General features: G+C 38.1%; 2 protein-coding genes across 4 annotated transcripts; both read left to right on the forward strand.

Moving 5' to 3' along the window:
* Window positions 1-1,855: 1,855 nt before the first annotated feature.
* LOC144017136 (aggrecan core protein-like) lies at window positions 1,856-8,289 on the forward strand. Its single transcript, XM_077518414.1, is given in 11 exon segments — window positions 1,856-2,008; window positions 2,175-2,466; window positions 4,513-4,687; window positions 4,756-4,883; window positions 5,001-5,294; window positions 5,849-6,139; window positions 6,248-6,422; window positions 6,500-6,625; window positions 7,546-7,838; window positions 7,905-7,993; window positions 8,080-8,289. Coding segments are annotated over 11 exon segments (2,226 nt in total).
* A 1,805-nt stretch (window positions 8,290-10,094) lies between these two features.
* On the forward strand, window positions 10,095-21,001 carry LOC144017528 (uncharacterized). Of its 3 annotated transcripts, none has more exons than XM_077519201.1 (9): window positions 10,095-10,190; window positions 11,070-11,340; window positions 12,939-12,994; window positions 14,402-14,604; window positions 15,406-16,106; window positions 16,776-16,985; window positions 17,208-17,331; window positions 18,585-18,818; window positions 20,220-21,001. In XM_077519201.1, the coding sequence occupies exons 2-9, from the start codon at window positions 11,071-11,073 to the stop codon at window positions 20,828-20,830; spliced, it is 2,409 nt and encodes an 802-aa protein (XP_077375327.1). In that variant the 5' UTR covers window positions 10,095-10,190; window position 11,070; the 3' UTR covers window positions 20,831-21,001. The 3 variants fall into 3 exon arrangements, with proteins under 3 accessions (XP_077375327.1, XP_077375329.1, XP_077375328.1); XM_077519203.1 differs by having other exon boundaries at window positions 17,214-17,331; XM_077519202.1 differs by having other exon boundaries at window positions 11,070-11,334.
* Window positions 21,002-21,115: the final 114 nt, after the last annotated feature.

The raw sequence follows: 21,115 nt of genomic DNA on the forward strand, positions 1-21,115 counted from the left end.
CCCAACCCCACAGAACCAAAACATGACAAAATTACTGATGAGGTATTCGTATAACATGTCAAGAAAAGTTTGATTTTGTTTTCATCATTTACACTTTCAAAATACAGAAAACAAAATAATGGCATCTGCCAAAGTTTGGAGACCCTGCAAAGTTTTCAGCATGCACTGTCCCCTTTGGAAAGCTGAGACCTGACAACGTCGTAGATTGTTTACAATCATTGTCTCGAATGCTGATATCGCTCTTAAAGATTTTAATTGACCAGACTCATCTGACCTTGCCCAATAATCAGCGAAGAAAAAGAAAAAAGTCAAGAAAAGAGCTGAAAATAATTTAAATGAATGAATAAATACACATCGTCATTATCTTCATTTTATTATCCCCTTGGTAGGACTTCAACTTAATCAACAAACATAATGTGTGCCTCATTTGGAAAAGATGTGTTTGTTTCCTTAATGTGCAAGTCCCTTTTTTGAGTCCATTTCCTGGGCAGGCTCAAACATATCCAGCAGCAGTTTGCTTTTATTTTGAAATCACTACCTCTTGGCTTTTTGTATGAAGACGTGGATGAGTGTGGCTCCTGAATTTTCGCAGCCACTGTTTCTCTTTCTTCGGCACACAGTCAAGCATCCTGAGAGAGCTGCTATTAACAGGGCTTATTCTTACTTACAATTTAGCTACAAAGAGCGTACTTCTGAGGCAAAGACACGGCACTGAGGGAAAGTTGGATTTAGAGCTGAGAACATTTGTCTTCAACAGGTGTGTAATTCATCTTTTTGAGTTGTGCTTATAATATTTTATGGAGAAATGAATACAATGCAAAGGACTAGAACACACTCATTTGACTTTTACATTTAAATATATTATTTTGCAAATAACTGAAAACGAGTAGACATTTGGCATCCCTCATGGGATGAACAGAGAAGATCCATATATGTCAATTAAATATTTTTAAACAGTATCTGTACTGTAATCTGTACTGTTTGACATAAGAAAAAATACATTTCATGGTACCGCAATATCACATTAATCAGAGTTAAAATAACTGTTTAAAAAAACAACCCATAAAAAAAAAAACGAACTACAGTACAATACATATTGTGATTATTGGTTATTATGCCAATAACGTACTCCATTATTTATATTGTTTATACTTGTAAAAGTGTCTTCATATTTAATTACACTTTATTAATTGAAGTGAAATGGAAACCACTTCTAAAGGCGACAACACTGCTGAAAACTAAAGCATGTGGTCACATGACCAAAGTGCCTCATGTAGTAAGAACCTCTTGAGGATCAAAGCCCCATCGTGGCTCCGTCTTGGCCAACAACTCCACCCAACATGTCTTACAGTTTTTCAAGTCTCCTGCCTGAATGTCGGCAGTGTTGTAAAAGGATGGAAAGGACCGACTTTGTTTATGTAAGTCCTGATGTCATCAGAGCTCCAATAATAAAGAGTTCAGGAAGAACAAACCCGGTCTTATGGGCTTAGTCATTCTGGGAGTGGACCATGCCACAGAATATGAATGAGGCCAGTGTGAAGTGTGCCACCAGTGCAGCTCACACTCAATTCAGTAGTGAATGAAGTGTCAATTAGACCAAAGGCCAAATTTCAGTCCTGGACGGACACTCCCTCCACGTTTTTGAAGGACCCTCTAATATGTCTAACACTAGACTGCAGATGTCACATTGAATTCAACCATTTTCTCTTCCCTTTTCAGATATGATCAGGTGGGCTGTTCATCTTTGTGTTTGTTTAAATACCATCTCAGCATCATTTGATTACATCTATGATGACAGCTCTTTCCTTGGTAAGAATGGCTTTCACAATTTGGAAACTTTTAGTTCAATTATACTATGTACTGTACTGAAATTGTAATCATTGGGTGTACTTCCTACTATGTGGCTTCCTTAACAGACCCAGTAGATGTGCTGAATGTGAGCATACCTCTACAAGACCCACAACGGCCACTACTTGGAGGCACATTGATACTTCCATGCTTCTTTGAGGTTAATTGTTACTTTTTGGATTCAAAACCATTCCTAAATTGTCCCTCACGTTGTCCAGATACGCAAACAGACGTGGCGTGTATTGATTGTTTCCTTTTCTCTCTCTGGGATTTCAATTTTGAACTCTTGAGAGATTCAACAATGGATTTTTCTCTTTTTAATTTAGGACCACACTGTTCCAGACTCTGGAGCACCCAACATCGCTCCACTTTCTTATCGCATCAAATGGAGCTTCATTACTAAAGAAAAAGTTTCAACCATATTAGTTGCTTTGGAGGGAGAAGTGCGCATCAGTAAGAGCTACCAGGACAGGGTTCATCTGGTGGGGTACCCTTTGACACCGACAGATGCGAGTATCAAGATGTCTCAGCTAAGGTCCAGTGACTCTGGAGTCTATCGCTGCGAGGTTCAACATGGTATTGAGGACAATCATGATGATATACACGTGAATGTTCAAGGTACGCAAAATGTGAAACGTGTTTTTTGTTTTGTTTTTTCTTCCAGTCTTCTGAATGCCACAGACAGTTCAGTGATCACTAGCTCCTTCCTGTCACCCAGTCTTGAGAACAGGCCTATAAGATTGAAGCAAAATCATATTCATGTTTCCAATGGGTATTTTCTCATGGGCACGTTCATATTTATCAATTCTTTTCTAACAAGCAGAATGAATTGCTGTGCAAAAAAAAGAAGCAACCTTCCTGACTATCCACTAGAGTGCACTGACATCTTACAAACTGTTATGCTCACTATGTAGGGATTAAAAAAAACAATCTGTATAAAATATTGGTTGTTCATAGAAACCATCAATGTTATAGTCACATTTTGTATTTTCTTTATTCCTTACTAAAGTTGTTTTCTTGGGTCCAGTATTTCAAACATTATATTAAAGATCTGATCCACACTCACACAAATATTTAAGACTAACTTTTAAGATTTATGTAATTATTTACATAACAAACTTCCATTTGTTTTTGTTTTTTTCAAATAAACCAAATTTTACCAAATAAACCTTATATGATACATATCCATTTGTCTAATAAACCCTATATATTTGAAATGCATAATTCTCGGTTTATGTATTTAGTATTAATAAAGTATAATTACTTTTTTTGGTTTTTTTTCTTCATGTTTTTGGGATGTCTGCGTTCAGTTTCATCAATAACATCAAAATATAAAAAAATAAAAAAAAAGGAAAAAAAAGAAGAAAAAAAACGGAAATGAGCGTTTTTCACATAGCAGCAACAATATGCTATTTATTGTGTATAGGTAGCAGATTATTATACAATTCCAACAAAATATTTTATGTATTTTAAATATATACTCTAATTGTTTTTAATTTAGACACATTATACTTTATTAATATTAAATACACCTGAGGATTATGCATTTCAAATAAATAGGCTTTATTAGACTAATAGGTATCATATAAGATTTATTGGTAGGTTTGTGTTAATTACCTAAAATAAAAAAGTTTAATGAGAATTTGTCATGTAAAAACAAACAAACAAACAAACAAACAAACAAACAAACAAACAAACAAACACACATAAATCTTAAATATTTCTATGAGTGCAAAATTGGGAATTTCAAACCACATTTAATCTTAATAATTCAAATTCAGATTTGGAAATCCAATCCTGCCGCTAATCCAGATTTGAGCTCTTGTTGGGTATTTCAAAACTTAAGCCCCAAACCAGGATCAGTTGTATCCTGAAAAAAAAAAAAGTTTTAATTAATCCCACCTTGGGGTTAGGATTGAACTGTGATCCCATATATTAGTTTCACAAATTTTCATCAATAAAAAAAAAAGTATCTCTGAATTTCCTGCAATTAACAGTGCTGTAAATAGATATTGTTAATATATAACTGAAATATTCTAATAAAATTCCATAAATGTAAAAATAAATACACAAATAAATCCAAATATATATATATATATATATATATATATATATATATATATATACATATATGTCCCCCGCCTACTGCCCAGAGCCAGCTGAGATAGGCTCCAGCACCCCCTTGTGAGGAATAAGCGGTCAAGAAAATGGATGGATGAATGGGCTTCAACCCAAAAGGATTAGGATTATTCTGATCCAATCCAGCAAAGTTTTGAAATACCAGGATAGAAAATCCTGATCCATGGATCAGGAAAATGAAATTTGGAAATTTGGATCAGTTTAATCTGGATTTAAAGTTTTGGAATACTGGGCTCTGAAGATGAATAATAATAATAATAATAATAATAATAATAATAATAATAATAATAATAATAATAATAATAATAATAATAATAATAATAATAATACTCCAGCAGTAAAAAGTTAATATTTTGTCCAGAATAAATTTGACAACTTAATCGACGACCAATTACGGCGCACCTAATTTCAGGGTTTGGTCAGCAAACTGAGCCATGATTGGTCATTGCCTACTTCCTCAGCACAGGTTATGTCATCTTCAGTCAATGATCCCTGAAAATATAATTAATAATGTTGCTACTCCAGGTATTGTTTTCCACTACCGGCCCATTATTGGTCGCTATATGATGACCTTTGAAAAGGCGAGAGATGCATGCACCCAGAACAGTGCAATCATGGCTTCACCTGAACAACTCCAAGCAGCCTTTGATGATGGATACCACCAATGTGATGCTGGCTGGCTTTCTGATCAGACAGTGAGGTTGGTTTATTCTATAACCGAATGTGCAATTACTGTAGCCTTCCTATAATCATCTTGTCTTCAAATAGGTACCCAATTCATCATGTTCGTGTCAATTGTTACGGTGATAAAGAAAACGTACCTGGAGTGAGAACATATGGAGTGAGACAATTCAATGAGACTTATGACGTGTACTGCTTTGCCGAGAAAATGACAGGTTTGTATAAAGCTCCATGAGTACAATGATCTTTGTCACACATTCTAGTTTGGTGCACTTTATAGGCAATATCACTCTTCACTTGTTACTCTAAAAAGATGTTTCTGTCTTTTACAGGCAGAGTTTTCCACACGACATCAGTAGAAAAGTTCACTTTCTCCCAAGCTGTTCTGGCATGTTCCACAAAAGGGGCCTTACTGGCCACTACAGGCCAACTGTACTTGGCCTGGCAGGGTGGGATGGACATTTGCAATGCTGGTTGGTTGGCCGACAGAAGCGTACGCTACCCCATCAACATTCGGCGGCCACAGTGTGGAGGGGGTCTTCTGGGGGTGCGGACTGTTTACCTCCACGCAAATCAGACAGGATATCCTCTTCTTGAGACTCACTATGATGCCTTCTGCTACACAGGTAGCACCATTTATGGCGGACGCTTGTTAAAGGCGCAGTCTGCCGGATTCACTCAGGAAAATGCACTTTTTAAATATAGGTTGGACACACTTTAACTTTCTCTCAGTCTACACATCTGTGTTTATGTTAATCTATGGTAGTGATTTCGTCCTAAATACCCCCCCCCTGTATTTTGCCATTTTGTGTTTGTTTTATAAACAGTGGGATGTTTCTGTGGAAAGACAATGTTTACACCCCGCCAGCCAATCGCAGGGCGGGGGGGTGTTGCGTGTCGAAATCAACACCAAAGATTAACATAAACACAGATGTGTAGACTGAGAGAAAGTTAAAGTGTGTACATCCTGTATTTAAAAAGTGCATTTTCCTGAGTGAATCCGGCAGACAGCCCCTTGAAGTACATCAGAGAATCTTGTTGTTGGCAGTCTGGAGTTCAAGAAAACTGTTACTCCAATACTGTATAGTGTTAGTATCTTGTTCTCTACAGCGCAGACTGATATTTTGTAAAGTGTGCTGTTAATTTGGATTTGTTTAACTTAATCATATATCACCCACAGAGTTCCCTGATGATGAAGGTTCTGGCTCCGCAGAGGAAGGAAGCGGCATATTGAGTGGTACTCCAGTGATGCAGAGCCAAGCAGTTTTCTTTGGAAAGCAAACCACAGAGAGTGAAGTGACCGGAGAGGTGGAGACCCAACAACCTACCATCGTAGACTTTACTTATACACCGAGTCCCATTGAATTACCACCTAACATCACAGACCTTCCCACTGAAATGATACAACAGGTCACTTCGCCGTCCAGCCTAGGCAAGGAGCAAGGCAAAGTGGGTGTGGTACCTCCAACTGGTAAGTGATTTCCATTTTGATACAGGATAACTCCCATCAAAATGAATGGTTAGGATGCAGTAGAATGGCCGCTTTATAATCCTTACTGATTGATCCTTTTGTACTAAGGTGTGGTCTTTCATTATCGCGCACGGTCTGGTCGCTATGCCTTCACCTTTACTGATGCCCAGTTGGCTTGTCGGAGTGTTGGTGCATCCATTGCTACCCCTGAACAGCTGCATTTGGCATATGAAGCGGGATATCACCAATGTGATGCAGGATGGCTGATGGACCAGACAGTCAGGTATTCTGGAAATATAGGCTACCTGATTTTCAGAGACACTGAAATATTTTTTTTTAAATGCTTATGATTGATCCAAGGTACTCCGTTGTTTCACCTCAAGAAAAGTGTGCTGGAAATTTAGGAGAGCAACCTGGAGTTCGGTCCTACGGTCTGAGGCCAGCAAGGTAACAGTATGATGTTTATTGCTACATTGATGCGCTTAAACTTTAAGCCTTAAAGGTAGGGGAAAATTTCCAATGTTGGAATTAGCTTTCTGCGAAATCGGCAGAAATAGACAAAAAGACACTGTGCAAGATTCAAACACCAAACACGTGTCAGCATACTCAATGTACAGACCTTCTTTATTTAAAACAGAAACAATTACTTTCAGGATGAGATGAGATACTTTGTTCCAGATTCAGCTAATGCTAATTTCCATTTGAGTACCTTGGCAAGAAGCCTAAATCAGTCAGTCTACCGTTTTTCTTTTGACACCATTCAGCGATGGAATAAACCATCAGTTAATCTGAATTAGATTCCTCATAAAAATACAAATTACGCCTATCCGTCTAATCATTAACTTACTGCCTAGTTGTAACTTTACAGATTGTTACATTAATGTACTGTTTGTTTGTTTGTTTGTTTGTTTGTTTGTTTGTTTGTTTGTTTGCTTGCTTGCTTGCTTGCTTGCTTGTTTTCTGGGGTTTTTCCATTTAGGCCAATGTTTCTCAACCCTGGTCCTTGGGGCACACTATCCAGCCTGTTTTCCATGTCTCCCGATTCCAACACAGGTGAGGATCATTATTAGCCTTCTCCAGAGGTTGATAATGAGTTGTGAGCTGTCATTAAGAATCACCTGCATTGGCAAAAGGGAAACATGGAAAAGAGGCTGGATAGTGGGCCCCAAGAACCAGGGTTGAGAAACATTGGCCTAAATAAATGGAAAAATTCACGAGTGGTAACCCAAAAAACAAACAAACAAACAAACAAACAAACAAACAAACAAACAAACAAACAAACAGACTACTCATCCATGGATTGAACACTAACCGTGGCACACTGACAGTCTGTTTAGTGTTTAGTCTGTTCAGTGTAGAATGTTTTCACATCATCCAGCATCCTTGAATGTTCTCAACTGCTCCTTAGGTCAGGTTTTCCATGTGGGCTCTGACGAGGGTTTCACTTATGATGAGGCGGCTACTCGCTGTCTCGAGCAGAATGCCAGCCTGGCCACCCCAGGAGAGCTCCACGCAGCCTGGAAACAGGGTTTTGACAAGTGTCGTGCTGGCTGGCTGACAGATCGTAGTGTCCGTTATTCCATCACTAACCCTCGTGCTGAGTGTGGACCAGTAAAGTCAGGAGTACACACTCTTTATAGTCATCCCAACCAAACAAGCCCTGATATTCATGAAAGATTTGATGCATATTGTTTCAGAGGTAAATACTCACATTATGCCCGTGCTAATAATGCATTACAATTTGACTACTGATGTATTTTTACAGCTGACATTCTATTAATTGCAAATGAAACTGGACTGAACATCACACACATCCAAGATGTCCTTTCAAACGTAACATCTATCACAGAATTAGTTAGACATGGTAAGTACTATCACAATAATGACTTGCCTTCCCTTTATCCCTCATGTATCTCACTCCTGTTTGTATGTCTCTTTAGTGGGTACACCAATTGTCACACCCATACCTGTGGAATCTTCAGGCTCTGGTTCAGGTTCAACACATTTTGGATCAGGGTCTTCTATTGATAATACCTCTGGAGATCTGTCTGGGTCTGGTGACCAGGTTATCTCTGGAGACCTGTCTGGCTCTGGAGACAAGCTTTTATCTGGGGATATATCAGGCTTTGGAAGCATATCTAATTCTGTAAACCAGGGAACTTCTGGAGACATTGAGGACAGTACTAGTGCTGACCTACTTTATGGAACAGGTGTTACCAGTGCTGATTCTTCTGGGTCAGGGATCAGTGGAGAACAAGTAATCACTGCTGTTTTGTTTTCTAACAGTGAAAGCAATGTATCAGAAGACACCATTTCAGAGAGTTTCCAAAAAGCAAAAGAGGCGGGCACAGAAATTCTTATAAATTTAAATTCTTCAGAAATAGGCTCAGGTATGAGTAGTGAAATTGGAGACTTAGCTGGACCTGGGATTGATACTGGTTTTAGCTTTACAGGGATGGGCTCCAGTGCCCCCGTGACCCGTGTGAAGAATAAGTGGTCACGAAAATGGATAATGGATATTTCATTTTAGGTTTGTAAACAAACAAACAATACTATTTATTAGTGTTGTTCTGTTGGCTGTTGCACTGTAGAAATAAGTCTACATGCAAAGACATTCCTGTACTGTATTATTGCCAGGTAAATTTGCACAAAATATGGATTCATCAGGCATCCACCATCAGAAACAATCCTGAACAAATGCCTTATTGTTGAGGAAAGCTATTGTATCCTTTTTATGAAATGTGGAAACAAGTAAGCTTAGGGACCAATGGATGAAAGGTCTGGGGATTAAATTGTATTATTTCCAATTTTATCATGTTTTAAAACCATTTTTTTTTTTTTCCCAATAGACCATAGAAATATATTTGGCCTCATCTTTATTAAAAACAGAATGCATCTCATTGTACAGCATACACTTCAAACATGATGGTGTATATCTTCTGAAACAACATATATCAGTGGTAGTGTTGCCGACTCACAGCCCAGAGGTTGTGGGATGAATCCTCAAGGCTGGTGACCATGTCAAAGTGTCTTTGAGCAAGAACACTGAACCCTATCTTGCCCATCATTGGGACCTGGCAGCGCCTTGCATGACGGCAGCCAACCACTGTTGAGTGTGAATGGGTGAATGTGACGCATTGTAAATAGCTTTGAGCACCATATGGTGTAGGAAACTCTAACCATTTAATAAAACTACTTTGGTTGTTTGTTTTTGTCATTGTGCTATATTTCTGTGTAAACTGAGCTTTTCAGAGGAATATTAGCACCCATGGAAAAATATTGCTTTTTACCAGGGAAAAATACAAATCTAAGAATCATCAAACTGAAGAGAGTTTTTCCATAATCCCAGGTGAGCCAGCTCTCATATTCAATCCACAAAAACACCGTTCTCATTTTATTGCAGAGAGCTGTGTGTGATGAGGTAAACCAAATGTCCCAGTAATACTGACTCAGACAAATATTAAAATGATGCTATATTTGTATTTACCCAAAGGTGTGGTTTACGCATGACATCAGTGCTGCCTTTTGACTCAATGCAGTCCTTGCAAGCACTTTCCACACCAGTCTCCACAAACTCCAGTTCACTGTCTGCACTAACAGGTGCCTACTCAGACGCCTATGTTCATTTCTGAACTGAGCATGTTATGCACTCTTTAAATTATTGGGGGGAAAAAAATATTTTATTTCAATTTATTTGCAAACTGAAACTGTCGAGTATTCTTCAATATCATTATGATTCTTTAATGTCATTATGAAGTGGCCATCAGAATTTCTCATTCGTGTCATAAAACTGTAACTGTGAGGTTTTATTGTAAGTTGCAAAACATTTGCACACATACCGGTACAACGAGAAGTCTCTTAAAAGGTGTTTGTTTAATCATTTTATAACATAATGTTAACGTACAATCCAACGCTACTTAAGTGTGAACGGAACCTTTAAGACGTGAAGCGCAGATTTCGAGCCGGACCAGTAACGAGGAGGACTTCTTTTGGCTATTTTCTCTCTGGATAATAATAGCTTTTCCACCATAAACAACGGATGAATTTTAAGGTATATATAATCACTCTTATTCCAAGTCTACATGTTTAATTGACTTGAAATCATTGATGCTGTTATAAATTGTGACTGACCAAAGTTAGCTGCCAAAGCGAGCAAGGACAAGCCCTGCAAGGTGCAAGCATCCGTCTGTCTACAAATGTAAACATTTCAGATGTGTCTGTCACACCGGTAATGACAAGAAAAAAGCGCAATGTTTGTTTAAGTTCGCTTTCCGTGCTTGTTGAGATCTACTGATGGTTGTTGACCGTAAATCACTTTGTCATTTCGTGAGTAAATTAAACCATATTTACTGTACAGTGTTTGCATGCACTTTTACAAAGTTGCTATTACAATAGTACAGGTTATGTGACAATACTCCAAAATTATCGAGCGGGCCACAATAACATGCTCAATTCTGTAAACAAAACTTAAGAATTGGTTTGTTTGTTTGTTTGTTTGTTTGTTTGTCTGTTTGTTTGCTTTATTGTTCGTTTTTGTAAAACAACGTATCTGCTCGAGTAAAGAAAAATCAGTGTCGTAAATCTGGAAATATATTCACGGTAATAATGGTTGTAAGGTTGCATATTAATTATATATTAATTTGACACGGTAGTTTTTATTGTGCTTTTAATTTGCAGTTTTGTAGAGCATTAGCACATTCCTAATATATTTTATTATAACTACTTGAGGTAGCCAAATATTACATAATTCTCTCCTTATGATGCAGTGCAGTTCTACACCACCATAAACTACAAACACACAATATCGTGTAATTTTGTACCTCACCTTGATGTCATTATAAATGTTTATGAATGAAACAGTTATGCAAGTTGGAAGTGACTCTTGTATTGTCTCCTTGTTTTTTTTTTTTGTTTTTTTTTTTTTAAATAGAATGATGGCCTCCTGTCTTGCTCCTTCTTTTCCTCCTGCTTTTGCTTCATTTCTATCGACATTACTGCCCCCTGGCTTTGCTGTGGGGCCTTCAATGTCCTGCAAGGGAAGACTTGGACTGTGGTGGGTTGGCCGAGTTCTGCGGGTTGGAGATCTGCTGGGGAGGCAAGGTGACACAGAATGGGTACAGAAGTTTGAGACTGGCTCACTGCCTCCCCAGGACCTTCTCATGACAATGGAATCCATAACAAACAGCACAAAAGAAGTGAGGGTACATTGCATGCATATTTAAAATGAAAATGATAACTTGAAAATGATAAAAAGAATTTGTTTTCTTTCATTAAAGAGTGAAATGGTATTTTCTTAATAGTGTGTGTATTCATCGTAATGGTAAATTTTGTAAAAAAAAAAAAAAAAAAAATAGATTGTCTGTCTATTTTTATCACCACTAAACTGTTCCCTTCACCAGTATTTGATTACACAGTTAGTGTCTCCTCTCACAGCCATATATCCCTCCTCATCTAAATTTTTTTAACATTATTTCTCCGCTTTTATGTTTGAGATTATCAAACAAATGTATATATTAGACAAATATAAGTAATACAAAACACAGTTTTTTAAAATGGTGTTTTATTTAAAAAGGAAAATAAAACTATTAATAAGCGCCTGGCCTTTTGGAGAATATTCTATGGGCAGATTAGTTGAAAGCTGAACTTTTTGGAAGCTATGTGTCTCACTAGATCTGGCATAAATCACAGCATTCCGAAAAAATGAGATTCTAGAGCAATCTAGTCAAAACCCGGATTTCATTGTGGTAGCTGAAGTTCTGTGGCATGACTTCAAAACGTTTGTTCATGAAAACCACCCAGTGTTGCTGAATTATAGCAATTATGAAAGGAAGTGTTGTATGTGGCCAAAATATCTCCACAGTGATGTGAAAATCTGATTGCTAGTTATAGAAAATGATATCAGTTATTGATGCAGAGCATGGGCCAAACCAGTTACGGTAAAAGTTTTAGGGAGAAAGTACTTTTACTCCATGTGGCCTGGTAGCTTTAGATATTTTTTTACCTCTTAATAAATAAAATCACAATTTAACAAATTGCATTTTATTTGAGTTGATATTTACATTTGTTGATCTTAAACAAACACACATGCGCGCACACGCATACACATGCCTATCTTTTGTGGGACCAATTATCAATTAAATTATACTTAAATATGAAAATGATCAAATTTAGATTTGATAACATTTTTACAACATTTTCTCTTTAAAATCTTGTTATCATAATGTATTAAGTATTAGAATCAATCCCATGATAAAATGTTCGCTAATTAAGATGTGGATAGATAATGAATCGATCCCTTTCCTACTCCTAACCTGTTCTCCAAAATAAAAGCGATAAAATGATGAACCTGTGTAATATGGTGCAGCAAACAATGGACTATCATAGCAGAACCCTCCTGCATCGCCTTCATATTTATGGCGTTTTGTGGCTGCTTTTGGCCATACTGAGTCAGACATTAACTGTAACATTGCGTGTGTGAACATGCAGCAATAGCAGGTGTGCATTGTAAATCTTAACACCACGGCTGTTATATTATTGAGTTAGAAAATGTGATGTGCAGTTTTACAAATTATCATACAACGCTAAAGCTGTGACATTACCAGTGCGTTTTTTTGGAATGATTTTCTGTCTTTCATTGAATACAAAATGGAACATTAGAGGTAATTGACGAGAGTTGTAATACTAACATATTAACATTTAGATAAAGACTACGATATTCATATTTTCCACACATTTTAATTTGTGTACACACAATGTTTTTACATTTTGCATTAACTTTAGTCTTTTGTTTGTTTTTAAGGCTCTTACGCCAACAGAGAACAATGATGTTCCGCTGCGCCAAGATGTCTGGATCAGGTGAGCTGGCTTCATACCAACAATTTATTTTTCCTCCATTTCTAGTCAGTGAGTTACAGTACATTTCACCATTTAAAGCAAAATCAAATTGCAAGTTGCAACTATTAAAAAAGTCACATTTACTAATATCAACAAATACTTGAATTTACTATAAATGCAATGTCTTTTAAAACCAAAGATGTTGTGCATGCATGACAGTGAGTGCAATGGGCATTTGACAAAGTATCATTGATCAACTATGGGAAGAATTAACAATCAATTAATCGATTCTTTGCTATGCATTTTGGGGTGAAGACTTCTCTGAATGTCTTGAACATGAAAAAAATTAGTAGAAGTCTGCATGGCTGCTGCTTACTTGATTTCTTCTTTAGCCTTCAAGCTAATTAAAACAAAATCACAAATGCCTCTGCTAATTTTAGCCAAGTAATGTACTTCATTTTTCTTCTATGGCTGCAGATTCAATCAGTCACTTATGTCAATGACAACAGTTCCACACAATGGGATTTGTCACAATGACTAATTAATTGCTTAATCAGTTGTTATGCACAATTCTAGTGTACAACAATGGCAGATACTTGATGAATCAGCACAGCAGCATGATTGTTATTCACAGTAAGAATTGTCAGTATACAGAGTGCCATAATGCAGCTTTCCTCTCTATACAAGATTATTCTATATTGAGCATGTCATGGTTTTCTCCTCAGCAGTAATATGTATACCGGTATATATCATCACAGCTGTCATTATCTGTTAGATACAGAGTGCCGACACTTATATGTGCTTCAGGCAGTGTACTTATTGATATTGGGTAGAACCAAGTAGATACCATTAAACGCTGGCATTGGTATCGGCGACAAATAACGGAGTCAATGCCATTTACCGATACTAGTACAGAATTTTTTGGGGGGTGGGGGGGGTGGGGGGGGGCATAGAAGAGATTAATCACTTTTTCCAATACCATAACATACCATACCATACCATACCATACCATACTAAATGCAATTAAAAATGTCAACTGGATTCATTCTGTAGCCTATTCGTCTTTTTTTGTGTTTCAGGTTTTTAAGCAATACATGACTAAGCTATGACTATGATAGTAACAATTTTACATACAGTAATTATGCAGTTATTTAGAAGAAAAAAAAAATTCCAACGATGTAGTATCGGTACAGTATCTGTATCGGAACAACACTAATTCTATGTCGAGCCATGGCAAATAGTTTATGGTTGTAATTAGTGTTTATCACTTAGCACCTACATATTATATCGCATAGAGCTATTTCAATTATTTTATAGTCATGCATCTCTTTCTGAATTTGAGCACAGGTGTCTCCCCAGAAATAATTTTCTCTGCATTCCATATGCACTATGTGCACTCCTAAAAACTGTTACTTTTGTCTTCCACAGTTTTGCCTGCCAGGTGCAAAGCAAAGCTCCGCACAATGTAGAAGTGCAATGTACGTGTGCAGAAATGTGTGCTGGCAAATGTTTGCGTGTGTGTCGGGAAATCCAGCCAGGAATGGAACTGTTGTTGGGTGGTGACATTGAGGGAAGAAATGATGCAACAGACAGACTTGATGCACTGAACACTTCTGGAGTACGACAAAGAGGTAACTGGATTCTGCACATTGTTGATTTTGGTCACATAATGAGGCTGTGTAAGCATCGGACTACTGCTGTGTGACTTTAACCTCTTATGTTACATTGTTGTGCTTTTGTATGGGCAATGGAATTGCTGTAACTGGAGTTAATAATATCCTTTCTGGTAATATTATCATGACACTTTTCAGCAGACAATATTTTCAGCCGATACCTAGCTTAGAAAAGAAGTGCTCTAGTTAGCTGAAATTATTTCAAAAATGTCCATGGCAGTATGAGATGAAAATGATTACTGGTAATTGGAATGAATCATATCTGACAAACACAAAATTTCACCCAATCAAATGAAAACATTGGACTAGAAAGCACAGCTGAGGCCCATTTATCATGTCATTTATCAGAGGAATTAGACTCCCCCATTCCACTAATCATTTATTATAACTGGTTTGACGGTGCTTTCCTGTGCGGCGATTGATGAGATGTTACAAAGGACACCAACAATCTTCTGCAGTGTCAAATTGTCCCTTTCACCAAAAACCAAGCTCATATTACTAACTCCTTGTTTTTCGAACATGCTGATTTAAATGTATGTCTTGTGTAACTAATGACGACAGGGGATGTAGCTGTAGGGGTTTTGTGACTAGGCGAGTAGTAGCCCAAAATTACATTTACAAATTGAAGCATTGATTTATTTTGACAATTGGAAGCATCGAAGCCACCGAATTATACTTCACAATTTGTTTAGAGGACTGTGGAACATTTAGTGGACAAACACAACTAAGTCAACTAACAGTGGCAAATTGTTCTTTCAGATGACCCACTGGAACAATTAAGGGATGCAGAAATGGCTGTGCGCAACCCACAAACTATTCAGGAAAGACAAATAAATGACCCGGCAGATGAAGAAGGACAAAAGAAGGAACCTTCTGAACTGTCACTTGGTTCTAACAGAGGTGAACAGGAGGAAAGTAGCACTGCAGTTCATATCACAGCTAAAGTAGCCAATACTGTTCCGACATCAAATGGCTACAATGTCAGCACTGACCTTGTCATGGCTGCAGTTGACACTCTGTCAAATTTTAACTCGACAGCAAGGCAGAGAACCTTCGGAGGCCCGAATCTCTCTGTCCGCTTTAGCTCTCGCCTGGCTGCTAAGCCCCGACAGGTTCACTGTCAGACCAGCCGAGTAAAAAAAGTCTCTGTCCACCCACACCTAGACAGCCGGGAGAGTCTCACAAAGGTTGCAAAGTCCTCTGCAGAAGCAGTGGTTTCCATGACAACATCACATTCTGATGCTGCGGCTGTTAGAGCAGCAAAAGCGACAGGCGAAGCTCCCACTTGGTGCCCAGAGGTGAGGAAGAGGCGGTACAGGTGTTCCTGCTGTGAGAAGAAGTTCGATGAGATTGCCCACTTAAGGAAACACCAGCTCAGTCACAAAGACATGAAGCCCATCTTCACCTGTCAGGACTGCGGCAAAAGCTATACTTCAGCAAAAACCTTTCAGGCTCACCAGGTAGGATTCATCTAAATATTTTTTTTATATGTCAAAAATGCTATTTAAAAAAAATAATATTTTTTTTTAATATATCATTAAACTGATGTGTAATGTTTATTTAAAGGCGCAGTCTGCCGGATTCACTCAGGAAAATGCACTTTTTAAATACAGGATGTAAACACTTAACTTTCTCTCAGTCTACACATCTGTGTTTATGTTAATCTTTGGTGGTGATTTCGTCCTAAAGCCCCACCGCCCCAGCCTGTATTTTGCCATTTTGTGTTTGTCTTTCCACAGAAACGGTCCGCTGTTTACAAAACAAACACAAAATGGCAAAATACAGGCTGGGGGTGGGTGGGGGTTTAGGACAAACTCACCCCCACACGTTATGAAAAGCCCATATTTATAAATTGAGAAGTAGTTTGTTTGTTTAAATCCTGTATTTAAAAAGTGCATTTTCCTGAGGGAAACCGGCAGACAGCCCCTTTAATACAGATGAAAATCCCTTGACATATTCACAAGATGTATCTCATGTTAATGCTAATGCTAGCTCTTTAACATGATCAGTCAAAACAAGATTTTTGATCCAGATTTTGTATTTAATTTTGTATTGTGCATGTTTAACTAATGCTGTGGGTTGTTACTGTGTTTACTGTATTACTACTGCTATTCATAATCACTCAACAGTTGAGCCACCATCAGGAGTGTCCATTTTCCTGCCCTCACTGTGAGAAGACCTTTCGACTGAAGCAGGACCTCCAAAAGCACATGGTCAAGCACACAGGGGAGAAGCCGTTTGTGTGTGAGCACTGTGGCAAGGCATTTGGACATCGTTCCTCGTTGCGCAACCACCGCCTGCTTTGCTGCAGCAGATTGATTTACCAACAGCCTCCTAAGGTGTGTGTCTTTTATGCAGTGTAACTCCTCAATATTACACACTCAATGAGTGTCACTCATTGCTAGTTTTTCCGATAAAATAATGTTGAACTCTCTGCGCTTCTCAGTCAAACGTCATGTCCAATCTCAAGATAGACTGTCATGAAGTCTGACTGTCATGCACTTTCAACACCAAGAATGTATCGAGGGAAAAAGAAATCTGATTTGGGATTTCTCTCTCAGTTGCAGTGTTCCCTATGCCCCAAGCTGCTGGCAAACTCTGGTTCGCTGAGCAATCACATGAAGCTCCACACAAGTGGGAAACCTCACATCTGTCAGCACTGTGGAAAAAGTTTCAATCAGAAAGGTAACACTGGAAGCTGCAGGAGCTTCAAGAGTAGGGGGTTCAAAATTAGCGTATTAATTTGGAGTTAAAGTTTACTGCAAAACTGATGTTTATGTTTATGTACAGCACTTTGTATACAGCAATGCCTGTTCTTAAAGAGCTTTATAAAGAAAGTTGAGTTGAGTTGAGAATACCACTATTTTTTTTTTTTTTTTACGTACGATCACTGACCGCCCCTTATTTGGAAAGCCTGTACTGGGGAAATTCCAGTCACAACACAGCAGACACGACCATGTCAAAATTTAGCAGTACTATCCATCCATCCATTTTCTTGACCACTTATTCCTCACAAGGGTCACGGGGGGTGCTGGAGCCTATCTCAGCTGGCTCTGGGCAGTTGGACTGGTTGCCAGCCAATATCAGGGCACACAGATTAGCAGTACTAAATGTAATAGTAATAATAATAATAATGCATATATGTATTTTACAATTTTAAAAATGTGCATAATTTCACAAATTACTTCATGTTAAAGATTAGACAGCTCTTAATATGAAAAGAAAAAGGGTTCCACTGAGCTGTCACCAATGTCTTACAAGTGCAATTATGCCATCTAGTGGCAGAAAACTGACCAACACAAATCAATGTCACACTCACATTTTACAGTACCTTTTTAATTTTAATGCAATTTAATGAATTATTCTGAAATTAATGTATCAATGATTAAAAAAAATATAGCCATATTTCTATTAGTTTCACATTTTTTCCACTTCTTTTTTAACAGGAGTATGAAACTTAGAAAAAAAACATTGCACATTTTATTGTACATTTAGAACAGATGAAATTTGCGATTAATCACGGGTTAACTATTGAAGTAATGTGATTAATTATGATTAAAATCTTTAATCGCCTGACACTCCTAAATGAAATTAATGGAAATCTTGATATTATCAAACCATAGTATTGTCGATTCCATGGTGAAGTGCTGTTTGAGGTATACTAAAATGGCATCTCTCTTAGTACAACCTAAACATTTTCACTTTAATTTTATAAATGTTCTTGCGTTGTAATTTTAAATTATGATCTTCTAAAAGAAAAAGTAAAAAATCAAAAAGTCAGCAGCTACATTCATCACATTGTCAAGCTATTGTGTATCTGGAAAAAACCCAACTTGTATTGCTTCTATTGTGTAAAATACTGTTGAATAACTATTAGTGAAACATTTGTGTACGTGCAAAGTCATGAACATTATTTTTTTTTTGTCTCTCTATCTCAGGGAACCTTGATAGCCATTTGAGGATTCACAATGGAGAGAAGCCATATCGCTGCCCCGAATGTGATCAAAGGTTTGCTCAGAAACCTGAACTTTGCCGCCACAGGCTTTGCCACACCGGAGGCGTGTTCCTCTGTAGTTACTGTGGAAAATCCTTAAGGGACCCACATACCCTCAAGTCCCACGAGAAATTGCACACTGGTGACAGGCCCCATCGTTGCCCTATCTGTCAAAAAGGTGAGCACATAAACTAGGAGTCAGAACTGAAACGCATTCAGCGCCAGCCCAGTAAAAATGGATTTTTGACTAATGATTTAATAGAACGAACTTGATCCCTGTTAAGACTGTCTGGGGCAATGAAGCCCATGCCAGCCAATTCCCCTCCAACCAACCTTGTTTATCTGACAAAGTGGGATGCAGATGTTTATTGCCGCTCCTCTGATTGCAAAGAAAACTACTAATTAGCATGTTGCCTGCATAAGCAGCACTAGAAAAGACTTTATTGATATTTTCGGCTTCACATGTTTTCCTTTACAGTACATGCAAGGCCTCCCAAAAATATATGAGGGTATCACATAATTCCTTCATTGACGATAAATGAAAAAGAGGTCAATATTATACAACATTTAGATTTGATCAGAACTTGGGGAAAAATGTGAGAGCAACCCTGCTCCTCGAGAGCTGCAGTCCTGCGTGTTTTAAATGTCTCCCTCCTCCAACACAGCTAGATTCAAATGATCAGCTCATCAGCAAGCTCTGGAGAAGCCTGGTAATGATCCTCACCCGTGTTGGAGGAGGGAGACGGCTAAAACACGCAGGACTGCGGCTCTCGAGGACCAGGGTTGCCTACTCGGGATTTAGGGAAACCCTGCTGTAATACAATATAGGGCTTTTTGTTGCTATAAAAGGAAGGAAAGCGACACATTTACAGAAGCACAAGCAAGATTTCTTATTTTTTGTGCAATATTTCTGAATAATACAAATATGAATAATGTATCACCATCAAACGCTTTTTGTTACAAATTTCAACTAGACTGGAGAAATTTGTAAAAGTACAACATACATAATAGAAGATCTGAAATGGTTAACACATTAACATAACCAATAAAATGAAAAGTTGTGTTTAAACACGGGTTCCCATGAAAATGAAACCTGACATGCTTCATGGTGTTGTTCACAAAAGAAAACATTGGAAGCACTGGAACGCAAACCAGCGATGTTGTAGTTGTACACAAGGGAAATCAAATCAAAGCAAACATGAAGCAGACGAGACAGACAAACTCTTCTTTGCTTTCAAATGCTTTAGCCAGCAATGGCTAACTTTGCCAACTGAAGTGAATTAGAGTTGCTGTAAAAAGGTCTCATTCTTGTCAAAAGTATTGTGTAAATTATTTTAAACTTCTTTACATTACTTGTTTGAATGCTTGGATTAAACAGCCGTGTCCAGCCCTGATTGAAGAGACAATCAAGTGATATTGAGTTGACTATACTAATAGCTGGCAAGATATTTCATTCAAAAGTAGCCAAACAAGGTAGAAGCAACACCTTCAACAGTTTGAATAAAAAATGTCTGCTCTACATTTTTAACAACTCAAATGAATTTTAATTAACTTTTTTTTGGGGGGGTGGGAATGCTAGGCTACACAATGGCCACGAAGCTGAGGAGGCACATCAAATCTTCTCATGTGACAGAAAAGCCCCACCGCTGCCACTGCGGTGCCTCTTACACTCTGAGACAAAGCCTATTGAGGCATCAAGCGCAGCACCATTCACAGGGGGAGCTCAAGGAAGGACTGAGACCGACGGCTAAACCAGCTATGCAAGAATTGGCAGCAGTAAACTCCCGCCACCCCAAAAAGCCAGTCAAAGGCAGGCCCAAGAAAGAGGCCGGGGATGACAAAGTACAAAGAGGACAAGGACAGGAAGAAAGTGGGACAGAATTTTTTTTAAGATCTGAGATGACACCTGCCACTGAGGGAGATGAAAAAGCTTCAAGTGACAACCAGCACACTATCTTACTTGTTCACACTGACGATACATTTGCACCAAGCCGTGGCCCTCTTCTGCTCACTTCAGAGGACTCGCATTCACAAAGAGGAGACGAGCTGGTGGAGGTGGTTATATCAGGAGGTGCTGAGCAGTGCATTGTGGTCCAGGGGCAGCAGACGGGAGGAGATCTGATGATCGTACAAGAGGAGGAGCTCTGCTCTGTGGCCCAGACAGTCGAGATAAACACTGACTTGACTTAAGTCACTTTCATTATCTTTTGAACAACCTTCATTGGACATGAGATTTGATTTTCATTTAATAAATTACCATGTTTACATTTGACACCCACCCAAAGTATGTTTTTCCTGTCTCAATTTTAAAATGGTCATTTGATAACTTTGAAAAAAAATAAAAAATCTCTTCACGCAAAATTGTTTCCCCTCTTTCATTCACTTGATTCGTGCTCATACAGAGAAGAAGCAGGCAAATGTTTTCTAAACCAAGCTCATTGGTCTGAATCTTACCATACCAATACAATGCACTCT

This window comes from Festucalex cinctus, chromosome 4 (genome assembly GCF_051991245.1).
Source record: "Festucalex cinctus isolate MCC-2025b chromosome 4, RoL_Fcin_1.0, whole genome shotgun sequence".
NCBI classification, from domain to species: Eukaryota; Metazoa; Chordata; class Actinopteri; order Syngnathiformes; family Syngnathidae; genus Festucalex; species Festucalex cinctus.